This window comes from Onychostoma macrolepis, chromosome 23, assembly GCF_012432095.1.
Source record: "Onychostoma macrolepis isolate SWU-2019 chromosome 23, ASM1243209v1, whole genome shotgun sequence".
Taxonomy (NCBI): Eukaryota; Metazoa; Chordata; class Actinopteri; order Cypriniformes; family Cyprinidae; genus Onychostoma; species Onychostoma macrolepis.
This window is the reverse complement of record NC_081177.1, coordinates 1,680,395-1,697,999: the sequence shown is the minus strand read 5'-3', so window position 1 is coordinate 1,697,999 and position 17,605 is coordinate 1,680,395. Positions and strand designations below refer to the sequence as shown.

The following is a 17,605-nucleotide window of genomic DNA, read 5'->3' as shown; positions in this document are numbered from 1 at the left end:
ATCTGGATCTCCGCTGCTGAAGGCGGTTCTTCGCGGCGGATTCGGTCGGTAACGTTCAGCTTCTCGGTACTGACGCCGAGCGAGCGTCGACGGTTGGAGGAGTGACGTTTGGTTCACGCCCATCGACGCGTCACGCGCGACCTTGGTGATTAGAAACAGTGTAATAGTATTTCTAATTCATTTAATCACCCAGAAGCGTTGGCATAAACAGCCGTTTGTCATTCAAATTCGTTTTACTCAACGGTTTGCGTGAACCGGACGCAGAATTACGGGTCTACTATGGCGACACCATCGCTCATGAATATTAATCGAGTCCTTCTGACTTTGCGTGTAACTGTCATATCCTGATTAATATACATGAGCCACGCCTCGTCCACAGCAGGCTTCGCTCATTGGCCAGCATACCGGCGCATGTCACGTCGCGTAATTATAATTCATGAGCTGGAGTTTCGCCATAGTAGGAGTCCTAACTTTTTGTAGAAGTTTTGTATTTTTTGTAAAAGTTTATTATATGTATATATATATATGAGTATTCATTTTAATATTAATAGTATTTATGTATTTTGTAAATATGTATAATATATAGTGTTCAGTTTAATATTTAAATTTATAAATAGTATTATTTCTACACATTAAGAATACTATTATATTAATATTTACATATATTGATTTATATATATATTAATTCATATACATATTCAATATGTAAATATATTTGTAAATGTATATTTAAAATATTAAACAGTATTAAATACATAGTATTAAATTTAATACTAATAGTATTCATTTTAGTACTAATACATAATATTAATAGTGTGTGTGTGTGTGTGTATATATATATATACAGTATATATATACAGTCATGGCCAAAAATATTGGCACCCTTGGTAAATATGATCAAAGAAGGCTGTGAAAATTAATCTGCATTGTTAATCCTTTTGATCTTTTATATAAAAAATTCACAAAAATGTAGCCTTTCATTGGATAATAAGAATTTAAAATGGGGGGAAATCTCATTATGAAATAAATGTTTTTCTCTAATACACATTGGCCACAATTAACGTCACCCTTTTATTCAATACGTTTTGAAACCTCCATTTGCCAGTTTAACAGCTCTAAATGTTCTCCTATAATGCCTGATGAGGTTAGAGACACCTGACGAGAGATCAGAGACCATTCCTTCATCCAGAATCACTCCAGACCCTTTAGATTCACAGCTTCTTCTCTTCAGGTCACTCATGTTCTGCAGGGTTCAGGTCAGAGGACTGGAATGGCCAGCAGAAGCTTGGTTTTGTGCTCAGTGACCCATGTTTGTGTTGTTGTTGAGGTTTGTGTTTGGATTATTGTACGGTTGGAAGATCCAAACATGGCCCATTATAAGATTTCTAACAGAGTCAGTCACTTATTGATTTTTTATCTGTTGGTATTTGATAGAATCCATGATGCCATGTGTCTAAACAAGATGTCCAGGACCTCCAGCAGAAATATAGGCCCACAACATCAAAAATACAGCAGTATATTTCACTGTACACATGGGGTACTTTTTATCCCTGTGTTCACCAAACCCATCTCCAGTGTTTGCTGCTAAAAAGCTCATTTTTTAGTTTCATCTGACCATAGAAGCTGACCATTTGAAGTCCAGTCGTGTCTGATACTGAATATGCTGGAGTTTGTTTTTGATGAGCGACGAGAAATCTTCTTGAAACCCTCCCGAACAACATGTGCTGATGTAGCTGCTGTTTGACAAGGTTTTCTGACCCCGAGACTCTATTTTCTGCAATTCTCCAGCTGTGGTCCTCGGAGAGTCTTTAGCTGCTCAAACTCTCCTCCTCACCGTGCATTAGGACGATATAGACACACGTCCTCTTCCAGGCAGTTTCATAACATTTTATGTTGATTCTTAATTATTGCCCTGATGGTGGAAATGGGAATTTTCACTGCTCTAGCTCTTCTCTTAAAGCCGCTTCACTAATTTGTGAAGCTCAATTATCTTTTGCTGCACATCAGAAATATATTCTTTGGTTTCTTCACATATTCTTTGGTTTTTCTCATTGTGATGATGATTAAGGGAATTTGGGCTTTGTTTTCCCTCCTATTTATATTTCTGTGAAACAGGAAGCCATGGCTGGATAATCTCATGTTCATAATCACCCTGGAGTGCTCAAAATTGTGAATATGAATGTGAATATACTTCAGAGATATTTTACTCCTAAGAATTGTGGCCAATGTGTATTAGAGAAAAACATTTATTTCATAATCATATTTCCCCCCATTTTAAATTCTTATTATCCAATGAAAGGTTAGATTTTTGTGAATTTTTTTAATAAAAGATAAAAGGATTAACAATGCAGATAAATTTTCACAGCCTTCAAGGCCATCAGATGTTATTATTATTATTATTAAGTCTGAACACAACAATCCAAAGAAATCAGCACAAAAAACACAAGCTCCAGTGTGTACCGAAGATCAGTTTAATGCATATTCACTGTAATATCCACACATGAAGCACATGCAAGTGCTTAATAATACAAATCTAGGGGCGTCTGGCTACAACGTTTTACGGCTAAATGTATTAATTAAAGACAGCGTCTGTTGTATTAGCACCGGATTCAGATCAGATATGGTGTGTGTGTGTGTGTGAAAGAGTGTTTTACTCACAGCGTTACTGTGTGAATGTAATGTAGCTGCCCTGTGTATAAACACAACATTTAGCATTTTAATGCTGGGGTTTAATGTACTTGATTGGGTCTCATCTTACAAACAGAACAGAGAACAAACATCGGTCTGGGAGGCGTCTAACTAGATCTGCTGTATTTACAGACAATATTTAGGCAAATTGCCCTTGAATAGTTCAGACTGTGACTATGGTGTGTCTATAAAACACACAGCTGAAGTCTGCATGTTCACTGCTGATGTGATTTAATGCTCTGTGATAAATCTGGACAATGCATCCGGTCAGTCAGCATCAGAATCAAATCAGGCTTCACGAGAGATCTGGATGAGTGAAATCAAAGCGCGTTTGATGAGAAACATCGCCGTTTCTGACCTTTATTAGTGTCTCTCTCTCTCTCGTTTTCTGCAGAACGACACCCGTCTGAAGTACTGAAGAACAAAAACACTGACATCATGGCATTGGGATTCATCTGTGACAGGAAAACCTAGTGTAGAGATCCTGGATGAGCTCAGGGGAACCTGGGACTTCACGAGTCGTCGCACTGGATGGTCAAAACGCTCTTCTTATCAGAGTGAATAAATAACTGCAACGCCGACCGGATAAAACTCTCTCCAACAGCGGATAAAAAGATTTCAGATTCTGATTTCAGAATAACAACGATAAAAACGGCGGCGGTTTCCTCGCGTCAGCTCCTGTCCGCACTGAAAACAGATCAGAGAGCAGTCAAAGCATTAACATCTTTGAAACGAATCAAATTACAACAAAAACAGTTCTGTTAAAAGTGAAAGAAATTGGAGAAATGTGTCTCTGCATCAGTGTCTCAGCAATGGATGCTCTGCAGTGAATGGGTGCCGTCAGAATGAGAGTCTGATAAAAACATCACAATAATCCACAGCACTCCAGTCCATCAGTTAACATCTGGAGAAGACAAAAGCTGAAACAAATCCAGCATTAAGATGTTTTTAACTCAAATACAAGTCCATAATCCATAATAACGCTTCCTCCAGTGAGAAAGTGCATCTCCTGTTGTCTCTCACATCAAAATCCAGCCACATATTTGTTTAGAGCTGTTTTGGCTTGTAAACGCTGCTTGATCTGCAGATTTCTCTCCTGATTCACACCAGAACACTTTTTCACCCGAGGAAGCGTTATTATGGATTATGGATTTGTGACCCTGGAGCACAAAACCAGTCATAAGGGTAAATTTTTCCGAAAATGAGATTTATACATCATCTGAAAGCTGAATAAATAATCTTTCCATTGATGTATGGTTTGTTAGGATCGGACAATATTTGTCTGAGATGCAACTATTTGAAAATCTGGAATCTGAGGGTGCAAAAAAATCTAAATATTGAGAAAATCACCTTTAAAGTTGTTCAAATGAAGTTCTTATCAATGCATATTACTGATCAAAAATTAAGTTTTGATATTTTTACAGTAGGAAATGTACAAAAGATCTTCATGGAACATGATCTTTACTTAATATCCTAATGATTTTTGGCATAAAAGAAAAATGGATAATTTTGACCCATACAATGTATTGTTGGCTATTGCTACAAATATAGCTGTGCTGCTTATGACTGCTTCTGTGCTCCAGGGACACATTTTAGTTAAAACATCTTCATGCTGGATGTGTTTCAGCTTTTGTCTTCTCCAGATGTTAACTGATGGACTGTAGTGCTGTGGATTATTGTGATGTTTTTATCAGCTGTTTGGACTCTCATTCTGACGGCACCCATTCACTGCAGAGCATCCATCGCTGAGACACTGATGCAGAGACACATTTCTACAAATCTGATGAAGAAACAAACTCATCCTGATCTTGGATGAACTGAGGGTGAGAACATTTTTGGGTGAGCTACTCCTTTAACATGAGGTTGAGGTAAGATACTGTGTAGACAGTGAGGCTCACTATGATGATGTCATACCGGTGAGGCACGTGTTCAGTGGTTTGAGGCGCTTGTTTCGTATCTCGGGTCTCTTCGCAGACGCTCGTTGGACTGACAGCTGAACGCAGACACAGAGACTCATTGTTATTACCACAGAATCCAGCATCAAATCTATCAACTGAAATAATTAATGCAGACTAAATTAGACTATAAATAATTAGATTAAATATTTATATTAAAATAATCCAACTTAAATCAAAATCAAAATGCTTTAAAAAAAAAAAAAAATTACAATCAAGAAAAAAAAAAAGATTTGTTAGGAAAAATATTAATTTTAAAGAACAAACCAGGGCTATTATTATAGTCACTAAAACCATTTTTATTTTTATTTTTTTAAATAAAAGACTTTTGTTAAACGTTTATTCGTATTTATTTAATAAATGTTTATTTTTATTTAAATGTAATATTTAAATTATTTTAAAAAATAGAATTATTTTTAATTTAATAAATTACATTTTAATAAATTTATCATCAAATATTTATATTTCATTTTATTTTAAATAATAATTTTGGTTTTAATAATTTTAGGTTTAGTTAACAGTAATAACCCAGATACACCGTATAATAATAATGATGATAATAATAAAGATTAAATAAAATGCAATTTATATTATTATAATTATTTAAAATTAACAATATTGCTTTTAATGGTTTTAGTTAACTATAACCACCCTGATACATACAAATATAATACAATACTATAATAATAATAATAATAATAATCATCATCAATTAAAATATAAAAAATAATAATTTGAAAATGGCTACAACTACAGATAAGAGATAACAATCTTTATTAATTATCGCAAAATAATTTTGACGCTGATCACATGACCTACTCAATATAAAGAAATGATCACTAAATATTGATCAGAGCGTGGATGACTGTATTCTGTGAGCAGAGATGCCAAACCAGCAGAGCTCTGCAGGAAATCAGCGCTCAATTAAACTGACTAATCACACTGAAGTATCCCAGAGGGCCGTGTAATAATCCGCCTGAGCTCTCATGAGTGTGTGTGTGTGTGTGTGAGACAAATGAGGACACAAATTTGTATAATGACGTGGGTATGACAAGTATTACAAGGAGAAGGTGATTTATGAGGCCATTACTCCATGTCCCCACTTTTCAAAATGCTTATAAATCACACAGAATGGAGTGTATTGAAAATCTGAAATAGCAGAAAGTTGTGTGTGAGTTAGTGAGTGTGAGCGTGAGCGTGTGTGTGTGTGTGAGTGTGATATTACCTGATCTGGTGTCTGTCTCTCTCTCCTCCTGCAGCGAGTCGATGTACTCTTGACTCAGAGTCTCGTCGGTGTCTCCGATGAGGTAGATGTTTTTAAAGCGATGATATAACATGGACGCTTTAAACATGATTGCCTCACTGCCACGAAACCATCGCATCTGACCACACACACATACACACACACACACACACACGAGCCTGAACTCCATTACTCTGCACCAGCGAGTATCTGCACATATAGACCGATCTGGAGTAGCACACTTGCAGCTGTGGTGGCAGAAAAACACTGGTCACAAGTGGACAGAAACGGGTAAAACCCATGGAATAAGAGAAAAAGAAAGTTTTTTTGTCCCTTTGGATGTCAAAATCGGAATACAAATCATTTTTGAAGAATACTGTCATCAAAGACACCATTTGAAGCTAAACGTGGACTTTTAAATGGACAGACTATGGATGAAAACTGCTATGATTACTCTACTTTTAAAGTATAAATTTGATTTAAACAATAGGTCTGCATAATCGTCACATATGCAGTTCATAGGGGACGTATTGTATTAGCCCTACAGTTACAGCTTGAAATACTATTTAAACCTATTACTATTAACATATGTGTCCCTGGAGCACAGAAGCAGTCATAAGCAGCACAGCTATATTTGTAGCAATAGCCAACAATACATTGTATGAGTCAAAATTATCCATTTTTCTTTTATGCCAAAAATCATTAGGATATTAAGTAAAGATCATGTTCCATGAAGATCTTTTGTACATTTCCTACCGTAAACATATCAAAACTTCATTTTTGATCAGTAATATGCATTGCTAAGAACTTCATTTGAACAACTTTAAAGGTGATTTTCTCAATATTTAGATTTTTTTGCATTCTTTTATTCCATGGCTTCCATAGACTGCTACTTGAAAACTGTCATTTTCTGCCACCAGACAGGCTCTGCCCACAAAAGCACGTCATCACTGTTTTCAAACACCGAACTGATCTGTACGTACCTTTCTGAGCGTGTCGATGAGCTCGCTGTGGTTCTGAATGTTTCGAGACGAGACCGGGACGGTGCTCAACTCATCCAGAGCCAATAAACACTTGCTGACATCCTGAGACACACAATAATCACTGTGAGGTCAGAGCAGCTCTGAGAATTATGATACTGAACATGATACTATATAAATGATATTAAACCGGTTCTTACTGGATTTTCGAGCGTCATTGAGATTCTGATGTCACCATGTAGCCGGTAGAGCAAAGAGTCTGTGACGGACAGAGAGTGAGCTGAAACACACACACACAGTTAGAGATATACACACACGCACACACATGGTTAGACACACTCTCACACACACTCTCTCACTCTCCTTCTCACACACACACACGTTCGTTTTTGTGAAAAGTGGGGACATTCCATAGGTGTAATGGTTTTTATACTGTACTTACTGTATGTGCTATTGCCCTACACCAACCCTACACCTAAACCTACCCCTTACAGGAGACTGTGCATTTCAACTTTCCCCCAAAAAAACCTCATTCTGAGTGATTTATAAGCGTTTTAAAAAGTGGGGACATGGGTCAATGTCCTGAGATGTCACCTTCACCTTGTAATACCTGACATACCCTCGTCATTATACACATCTATGTCCTGACTTTTCACAAAACGCACACACACACACTCACACACACACACACACAGTTAGAGATATACACACACATGGTTAGACACACTCTCACTCTCTCTCTCCTTCTCACACACACACAAACACACACACTCACTCTCTCTCCCCTCTCACACACACACACACTCACTCTCCCCTCCCACACACGCACACACACACACTCTCCTTCTCACTCACACACACACACTCCTTCTCTCTCACACACACACTCTCCTTCTCTCTCACACACACACACACACACTCTCCCCCTCTCACACACACACTCTCACACTCTCCCCCTCTCACACACACACTCTCTCTCCCCTCTCACACACACACACACACACACACACACTCACTCTCTCTCTCTCTCTCTCTCTCCCCTCTCACACACACACACACACACTCTCTCTCTCTCCCCTCTCACACACACACACACACTCCCTTCTCACTCTCACACACTCTCTCTCCTTCTCACACACACACACACACACACACACACACTCTCTCTCCTTCTCACACACACACACTCTCTCTCCTTCTCACACACACACACACTCTCTCTCCTTCTCACACACACACACACTCTCTCTCCTTCTCACACACACACACACACTCTCTCTCCTTCTCACACACACACACTCTCTCCTTCTCACACACACACTCTCTCCTTCTCACACACACACACTCTCTCTCTCTCACACACACACTCTCTCTCCTTCTCACACACTCTCTCCTTCTCACACACACACACACTCTCTCTCCTTCTCACACACACACACACACACACACTCTCTCTCCTTCTCACACACACACACTCTCTCCTTCTCACACACACACACTCTCTCTCCTTCTCACACACACACACACACACACTCTCTCTCCTTCTCACACACACACACACACACTCTCTCTCCTTCTCACACACACACACACACACACACACACAGTGTTGCTTGTGTGTCTCACCTTTGCACTCTTCCTCTCTGCTGCTGCTGTTGTTGTTGTTCTGCTGTCTGTAGAAACACTCTCCGTTAATGACGATATCTATAACAATAACTAATATCATAACTATAATAACCATAACTTTTAATACTATATGATCATATTATAGTAACATCAGTTATTACAAACTATTTCAATAATGATAACTACAAAAATGAATACTATTATAGCTATATCAATATCAAGTATAACAATAACTTACACTGATGACTATTGACCTTATTCTCCAGCGATAACGATACTAATGAAACTATAACAACGATATTGAATACCATTGTAACAATAACTATAATAATTACAACAATAATGAATACCATTATAACTTTAACAATTAGATTGACTATAACAATAAATACAGCAATTACAATAACTATCTATAACGAAAACTAAAAATGACAATAACTACTATATAACAATAACATTAATTTAACTAAAACGATAACTATCAGTATATAACAATATAATCGTTAATCCCTTTAATGTTATCATTATAGTTATGGCTATTGTTATTATTGCTATAATGGGGTCTATACCAACGCACAATATTGTTCTGTTTATGCGAAGCGGTGCAGTTTTGTCGCCTGCTGCTTTAAATGCTCAAGCTCATTAAAGTCAACTGGATTCTGATTGGCTGTCAATGTTTTTATCGTTCATCAGCTGAAAAAACATTTCTCTGAAATAGGGCTGGACAATAATTCAATATATATTGCAATATAATTTGTTTTCAATAACGGTGATATGATTTTTAAACATATTTCCAATAATTCGATATACATTACCAGCGATTCTCATACATTGATTAAAAGCGCTCCTGCTGGCAGAGAATGAATCCGCATTTTCAATAATAAGCCCGTCTCCAGCAACAAGTGTTTTTGTTGTTGCTCACTCTTTTTTTCTGTTTTCTGCAGCACTTCTCATATTCTTTAAAACAAAAGTGCTTCAGCCAGAATAATCTATAAAAATAATCAGCATGTGTTATAGTTTGAAGTTAAAGATATTAATATTAATAAGGCGAGTCTGAGAGTCTTATGTTTATTTGACGGTGATTTCACAATTCTTGTTTGTATGAAGGCTAAATACAAATAAAAGGTACACACTAGGGATGCGATATTATCGGACCGATATCGGAAATCGGCCGATAACGGCTTTAAATGTAAATATCGGCATCGGCCCGATATGAAAAATTATGCCGATGTGTCTTACCGATAAGAGGAATAACTCACATGTGCTCAGGGTGTGCTAGTGGTTGGATCACGTCAGCAGTGTGGCTCATTCTTGAAGCAAAGTTTTGTCTGAATGATGATTAGATTCACTGTTTTGGATCGCTGCATTTAAACTGAGAATGCACGAACAGAATGACGCTTTCGGTGTATGATAGAATAAACAGTAATAGCATGTGCAGCTATTATTAGCCGGGTCCTAATGCCCGTCCGGTAAGGAGTTTTAATTCCGTAGAGGGCGCTGTGGGCCTACTTCTAATAAAATGAAAGCAAAATACACAAATAATATTTAGACCGTTTCTGATTAAAGCAGTAATCGATGTCATAAAATCATGAGTATGTTTTGATTTAAAAGGTCAGAAGCTATAGCTTACATGAATATAAAAAAAAAAAAAATCATGACACTTATAAATTAAATAATTTTATATATACTGATTTATTCAATGTAATGTATTATATTTTTTAAACAAATTATGATCTCTAAAAGATTTTTCTCTAAAAACTCTGCTTTAGACCATCTACAAATGTTAAATCTTAAAATAAAATATTAAGGTTACTACTGCATCTTTCTGAGAGAAAAAAAATGCAGCGATTGATAGATATACTAATATATGTGTTTATTTATAGATATTGTCAATGTTTCAATGTACTGTCATTATAAAATAACTTCATTATTGTTTATTTAATTCTAACAAATAAATTTTTGTAAAAAAAACTATCCAAAATTTAAAATAATTTGCTTATAATTTCCACACAGGAGAGACTTGGTGTTTTTTTCCAAACAAAAGGAAATATATCGGTATCGGCTATCGGTCAAAATGAGTTGAAAAATATCGGCAAAAATCCAATATGGTGCATCCCTACTTCACACATCTGTTGTGGGTGTTCTTGGCAGTTTTTCTTTGGCAGTCGGCTTTTTTAAAATATTGTTCAATTCGATATCGGAATTATATTGTGTCGACCGAAATTAAGAAATATATTGTGATTAGGGTTGGGTATTGTTTGAATTGTATCAATTCCGATTCTTATCGATTCCAAGTTTCGATTCCAATAAGATAATTTTTTTATATTGGATTTATATTTAAGTTTTACAAAGCATTCTGTTGCAGCTGAATAACATCAGGAAAATTCAGCAGCCTACAGAACACTTAGGCCCACAAGAGGAACTTTTACCAATGCTTTTAACAAAAATACCACAGCAAAATCAACTAGACTCATATAAATTAAAAATATTAAAAGACAAGTAAAAACAGTCAGTAATAAAATAGTAACAAACATATCAGTTAGCAATAGCATAAATAAATACAACTGAAACGAATTTCAGGTACAGAAACAAATTAAAAGATTAAAAACACTGCATAGTTTATTTTCATAAATAAAATATAGATTGATTAATTAATTACAGTTATTAAAAATATTCTGTCAGGATCAGTGAATGATTTTCTTTTGTTCTTTGATTAACGTTAATAACAGGCAGCGCATTTATTAGGCAGCTGTCTCTTTAACACCGAACGCACGCAGATCTAAAAATACCGTACACAAGCGTTTTCTTTGTTTACGTTCTGTTTACGTTCACTTAAGACAAAAACAACTGTGTTTATGATGATATACTGACGTGGTTTTCTGCATTCTGGTCGATAAACCCACCCCGAGACTGTTCTTCTCTGTGTTCTCGCTTCAGACGTGTGCGCTGCATGCAAACAGGGCGCAACTTCTTTCTGTTCTTGCACTTAAATCGTTTTAAATCACATTGAAATGTGAACACAGGAATCGTTGAATTGAAAAGCACGCGTCGTATCGAATACCCGGTTCGATCTGGAACCGGTTTTCGATACCCAACCCTAATCGTGATATACATTTTGGCCATATCGTCCAGCCCTACTTTGAAAGTGATTTCAGCGATATCGCTCCTCTGTGTCGTTATCGTTACAGTTATCGCTCTCGTTCGAACAGGGTTTATGATTAGACTCTATGTGTTTCTGCATGCATGTGGAAATGTAACTATGAGCCACATGGACAGATCTCACTCACTCGGTGCTCCTGCGTTCACGTTCTCCGTTCTGCTCCGGATCTTTCTTCTCCTCCTCCTCGGCCGTGGGTTTGACGGGGCTCCGGGCCCCGCGGCTCCTCTCGGGCCGTTTCTGCAGCTCCTCGGCGCCGGTCTGTGTCTTTCCTCTGGTGGAAGTCACCAATCCCTGCAGCGACTTCAGCACGCTCTGCCTCTTCTCGGCCAGGATCTTGCTCCTCTGAGAGACACAGACAGACGTCACACCGCTGCTCCTCCTCCGTATCTCCACAGCGCTCTCGTCCGCTCTCACCTCTTCATCTACCGCTTTCTTCTCCTCTTTTGTCTCGTCCTGCTTTTCAGAGACAATCAGAACTTCGCTCTTCGCCTGCTTGGGTTTATTCACCGTCTCTGTCTGTTCAGGCTTGTCTTGTGCGTTTATCTTCTTGACCTCGCTCTTCTCCGGTTCTTCTGGTGCAGGCATCTGCTCCTCTGGGAGCCGTTTCCTCTTTGAATCTGTAAATCCAGCAGCTCTGATCAGATGAGCAGCTTTTTATGGTTATAATGACCCTATACATTATAATCACAACTTATAACAACTTTAAGCATTTAACTTCTGTAATGGGACTTATTTCTGAGTTAAACTAATTACTGAGAAGGAAATATAGCAAGCAGGAATTGATTAGATTGAAAAGTGAATATGATATTATTGCTCAATATTACTCATCCCTGTCATCGCTGCAAACCGCCAAAATAAAAGTTTAGCTTAATCTGAAGAAATTATGACAGAAATAAATTACTATTGTAAAACATATTTCTCAAAGTAGTAATGAAACACAGAATTCAAAAACACAGAATTTGGGGAAAATATAATTGATTAATAATACTAATCAAAATCAATTTGATTACTCATGATTTTTGATGATTAAGATGTGATTGAAACTGAATTTTTAAGAAAATTAAAATGGAAATAAAGAATTTGGGGAAAACATAACTGAATTTGATTAAACATGCTTTTTGATTATTTAAATGTAAACTTAAAAAAAATATACACATATCCACCTTTTTCTTTAACGCGGAAGTAAGCTTATGGGTGAGACTTCCGGTTCATTAGCCGCTACAGGTAAATAACGAGAAGAATAACAACCTGCAGTAAACCGTAAAACTGTTTGCAATACAAACCAGTGTGTTCATAATTAAGATAATACATTAAAATAATATCGTAAGACAAATTTTCAATATCAAGCACCAAAACGAACTGTTTTGTACAGCTAAAAATAGCTGGACGCAGATGAGACCGGAAGCCAGACCCATAAAATTTTTACGGCAAGAAAAAGGTGGATAGGAATATCACAATTTTGTTCTACATTTTAACAGTAAAATTCAAACAATGAATTCAACTGATTAGACATGGGGTTTTTTTTTTTGAGTATTAAAATGTAATTAAACCATTACAATGTAATCCAAATTAAAACGGATTTGGGAAAAATAGTTTTAGGGTCCCAAAATTACATTTTTGTTAAACTTTGATAAATTGTTGTTAAATTGTATAAGTTTCATGATTACAATTAATTAAACATGCTTTGTGATTACTAAAATTTAGTTTTACTATTAAAGCAGAATTTAACACAAATAAAACTGAAATCACAGAATTTGGGAAAAAAATAAAACAGCCTTCATAAGGCCTAAAAATCCATTTTTGAAGCAAAAGCCTTAGAAAAAAAAATTGTTGTTAAGTTGCATAAGTTTCAAGGTTGCAATTAATTAGACATTTGATTATAAAAATGTAATCACATTAATGGAATCCAAAAAAAAAAGAATGAGTATGAACTTTTTTGTTTGTACTAGCATAAGAATATAATTAAGTTCATTTTTATGCACATCTGCTGTATTGCAGCTTTAAAATAACTCACAAAATGAAACAAGTAATGCCTATTAAACAGATTTCATGTCAAATCTCAATTAAAAGACTTGAGTTCACCTGCTGGGCGGCAGGGGGCGGAGCTGTTCGTCACAGGAAGAGGAACACGAGCGTCTTCCTTCACGTCAGACTCAGTTTGCGAGCGTTTCCGTTTCAGAGCGGGCGGCTCCACCGACGTGGCAGTGATTTGGTTTGTGTTCTGGGTCAGATCCGCAGTGGAGCGCGTGATCCTCGAGGGCTGGACGATTACGACACAATAAACAACATTAACAACTCATGTTCTGACATAATCAGGTTAACCCTAAAAAGGTCAGAACCATGAAGAGACATCAGAAAACTAATTTATTGCTATTTTGCATCTTATTGAAACTCAGATAATACAATTACATGATTTTTTTCAAAACTTGACTCTTATTTTTGGCTTTAATGTTTGTATCTCCCAGGATTTGTCGCCCCTTTTAGAGTTAAAGGTTGCTAAAGTCGCTTCACACAAACCTGCTTGAGATTATGAGCGTCTATCCGTTTCTTGGCGGTTGAAATGATCTTTCTGTTCAGTACGTGTTTCCTGCGAGCAGAAAGCGTCTTTACTGCTGCCGCTCGTCTCGCTAAAATAATCTTTCTGGATGGTAAAATCCTCCTTCGTTTGGCGACCGTCTTCACTGCCGTCACTCTCCTCGCAGGCGCGACTTCATCCGTCCGTCTCTCGTCTGGCGCGACGGTCTTTGTCGCCGAATCTCTGGAGCGCGTCGATCTCGTTACGGTTGTTTTATCGTCTGCTGGCGCGACAGATTCAGACTTTGTTTTGCTGGTTTTCACAGGAGTTTCTTTCTTACGAGGCATCGCTGCGTTTGGATCGCTCTTCGGCACTGAATCCTTACGGGATACGATCTGGTTCTTGGCTTCGCTCTGATTTTCTGCTTTCTTCGTCTTCCTGTCTTTCAGTTTCGGTCGACTCTCTGACAGTCGTTTCACCAGCGCTGCTTTCTGTCACAAACACAAAACTCATGTTCCAGTGGTTTTATAACAGCGAACATCACAAACTGTAACACCGAGCGGTGTAACGGTACATGTATTTGTAATTTTTATAAAAACGAATGAAGTATTTGTGTCGGCATGCATGTGTTATTATCTTAAAACCGTTGCTTCTGTCTATAATCCATAATAACGCTTCCTCCAGTGAAAAAAGTGCATCTCCTGTTGTCTCTCACAACAAAACCCAGCCACATATTTGTTTAGAGCTGTTGTAAACGCTGCTTGATCTGTGCAGATTTCTCTCCTGATTCAGACCAGAACACTTTTTCACTGGAGGAAGCGTTATTATGGACTCAATGTATTTTAGTTACAAACGTCTTAATGCTGGATTTGTTTCAGCTTTTGTCTTCTCCAGATGTTAACTGATGGACTGGAGTGGTGTGGATTATTGTGATGTTTTTATCAGCTGTTTGGACTCTCATTCTGACGGCACCCATTCACTGCAGAGCATCCATCGTTGAGACACTGATGCAGAGACACATTTCTACAAATCTGATGAAGAAACAAACTCAACTACATCTTGGATTTTCTTTTCTGGATGGACTAAATGGCTCAGTAAACCACTGTTTAAATTTTTTTAAACTATTTTTTCCTCCCTCTGCCATAATGAAAACATACCAAACCATGATTTTTGTGTACCGTTACACCTCTAATAAAACTATTTATAAACACTGACCTTTTGACCTCTGAGGCCCACACCCGGGTTGTTCTCGATCTCCCACATGCCCTCCTCGAAGCCGCCCCGTTTGATTGGCCGGCCGTACTTCTCTTTGTTTGGCCAGTAGGGGACGATGTCTTTGGGGTACAGGAACGTTCTGGAAGAGGAGAGATGGAGACAGTGTTCAAAACGCAGAATTAGTAACTACTAAATACTGCGACAATGCCTAATAGTAAAAAACACAATATGCATGCATTTTACATTTACATTATGCATCTGGCAAATGCATGATCAAAAACGACTTGCATTGCATTCAAGGTACTGTATATATTTAATCAGTTCATGCGTTCCTAAAATAAAACACATGACATATTAATTTAAGATACTAAAGAGTTTTTTGTTTGTTTTTTTTCTGTTTCATTCTTTTGGAAATACATGTGTAGAGTTATAACGTAATTAAAAACTAGGCCTATTGTTCATAAAGACTTTTATAATGTTACAAAAAAAAAATTCTATTCACTAAGGATTTTTTTGGACTTTTGCATGAAACCCACGACTGTTTTCAAGATCAAATCGTGATTCTTCAATAAGTTTCACACTAACATTTATTATAAATTTACGAACAAATGTAGGAACAAATAAAACCACACATATGCAAAAATCACATACTCTGGGTAAACATTTTAAGATTAAATTTTACACATATTTCATTATATACAGTAAAATAGTAAGAAAAGCTGTGTTATAGTCAGGGTTATTATATTTAACTAAACTAAAATCATTAAAAAATATTTTATTTATTTGAAATAAAATAAACAATAAAAAAAATTCAGCTAGTTGCCAAGGCAATATTTCTAAATGTAGTTAATGCACTAAATTAAAATAACTAAAACTGAAATAAAAATTAATAAAAACTATATAGACTAATAAATACAAAAAATAAATAAATAAATAAAACTTTAACTTAAGTTAAAATGAAAAAGCTTTATTCAAAATAATTATAAAGGCTGTAATAGTATCTCAATGACACTAAAATAACACTAGAGCTGCAAATGGCTAATGTTTGCATTAGTATATGCTACTACTCTATTATGATACACTCATTCTGAAACAGTCAGAACAAAACACACATTAGATAACATATGCTTGATTTAATGTGTGTTTTGTTTTGACTGTTTCAGAATGAGAGCATGTGTGAGAGTGTGTGTGTGTGTGTGTGTGTGTGTGTGTGTGTGTTTGTTTTGAGTTTACTCACGTCGAGTGTGTTCCATAAAAGAAGATGGGGATCTTATTTTTAGGGGGTTTTCCTTCACCAATCTGAGCGACATATACAACAACATTTGAATTGACCTCATTTACTATAACGTTATATGATGAATATGCCTTATACATACGGTACATAAACTCACCCTGGCAGGCCAGAAAGGATAACCCTTCATCTTAGCAAACACTATGTCCCCTGGAATAAAATCATCTGTGGTCTGATCAGATATCATCTTCATCTGAGAAAATAAAAGGGTTAATTAATAAAAACAGAACTCATTATGTGTCACCAACACACACAAACAATAAACAAACCACTGGACCAGTAAATACATCGCTTACATTCATAAAATTCGCCTTATGGTTATGAACTTGCTTCTGTTAAACAATAATATGCTTTTATTATCATTTCATTTCTATCGACACTTAAGTAAATAAAATAACGATAGCCGTGTTTGGCTAGCTCAGGCTAACATAAGCACATTGTGTGTGTAAAAACTCACCTTCACTCCCTTCTGCATATCTACTCACTCAGAGACCACTCTATAAAAACTCAGATTTAAAAACAAAACGGAAAACACGCGAATTAAAAATATTATCACGCAATGAATGAAAGGACTTGTAGACCTGCATGAAAATGTGTGTCTCCCCCTCAGCGCTGGTGGAATAGTTCGGTCCGCCTCCCGCTCAGTGCGACTGAGGAATGTACCACTACTGAGAGAGGGGGCGGGTGGATTTGTAATTATCCAAAATATAATTAATAACAGGTTTCTTCTCAATATTAAGCTTAATTACTACGTATTTTAGTTTATGTGTAATTATTCACGAGTTTAAAATTATATTCGTAAACTGAAAAGCAAAAATGCATCACTGTTTGTTAACATCGGTCGTTAAATAGTTAAAATTCCGCGGAAGGAAGCGGCAAAATAAAGACGTAAAAAATATTTTAACCCTTTATTAAGTCATTTAAGTAAATAA

At 36.6% G+C, this 17,605-nt stretch overlaps 2 protein-coding genes across 5 annotated transcripts in view; both read right to left on the bottom strand.

Moving 5' to 3' along the window:
* Positions 1-292, bottom strand: part of LOC131531655 (tetratricopeptide repeat protein 39B) — a 20,604-nt gene extending 20,312 nt beyond the window's left edge. The window contains exon 1 of the mRNA XM_058762584.1: positions 1-292. This exon is cut by the window's left edge and continues 100 nt beyond it. The gene's annotated coding sequence lies outside the window, so the exon portion shown is untranslated.
* A 2,161-nt stretch (positions 293-2,453) lies between these two features.
* On the bottom strand, positions 2,454-17,288 carry LOC131531653 (PC4 and SFRS1-interacting protein-like). Of its 4 annotated transcripts, XM_058762580.1 has the most exons (14): positions 17,131-17,288; positions 16,774-16,866; positions 16,620-16,681; positions 15,383-15,521; positions 14,170-14,658; positions 13,735-13,912; positions 12,067-12,269; positions 11,780-11,994; positions 8,493-8,539; positions 7,067-7,146; positions 6,870-6,971; positions 5,869-6,025; positions 4,587-4,681; positions 2,454-3,375 (listed from the first exon to the last, which is right to left on the bottom strand). In XM_058762580.1, exons 1-14 carry the CDS (start codon positions 17,146-17,148, stop codon positions 3,307-3,309), a joined length of 1,947 nt encoding a protein of 648 aa, XP_058618563.1. In that variant the 5' UTR covers positions 17,149-17,288; the 3' UTR covers positions 2,454-3,306. The 4 variants fall into 4 exon arrangements, with proteins under 4 accessions (XP_058618563.1, XP_058618561.1, XP_058618562.1 ...); XM_058762578.1 differs by having other exon boundaries at positions 11,780-12,269; XM_058762579.1 differs by having other exon boundaries at positions 4,603-4,681; positions 11,780-12,269.
* Between the last annotated feature and the right edge of the window lie 317 nt (positions 17,289-17,605).

Bases quoted from the DNA above. Each gene is read 5' to 3' on its own strand.
- LOC131531653 (XM_058762578.1), bottom strand. The intron at 13,913-14,169 runs GTTTGTGTGAAG...GTAATCGTCCAG, and splicing joins ACGCTCATAATCTCAAGCAG to CCCTCGAGGATCACGCGCTC. The intron at 7,147-8,492 runs GTGAGACACACA...TGTGTGTTTCAG, and splicing joins CAGAGAGGAAGAGTGCAAAG to CTCACTCTCTGTCCGTCACA.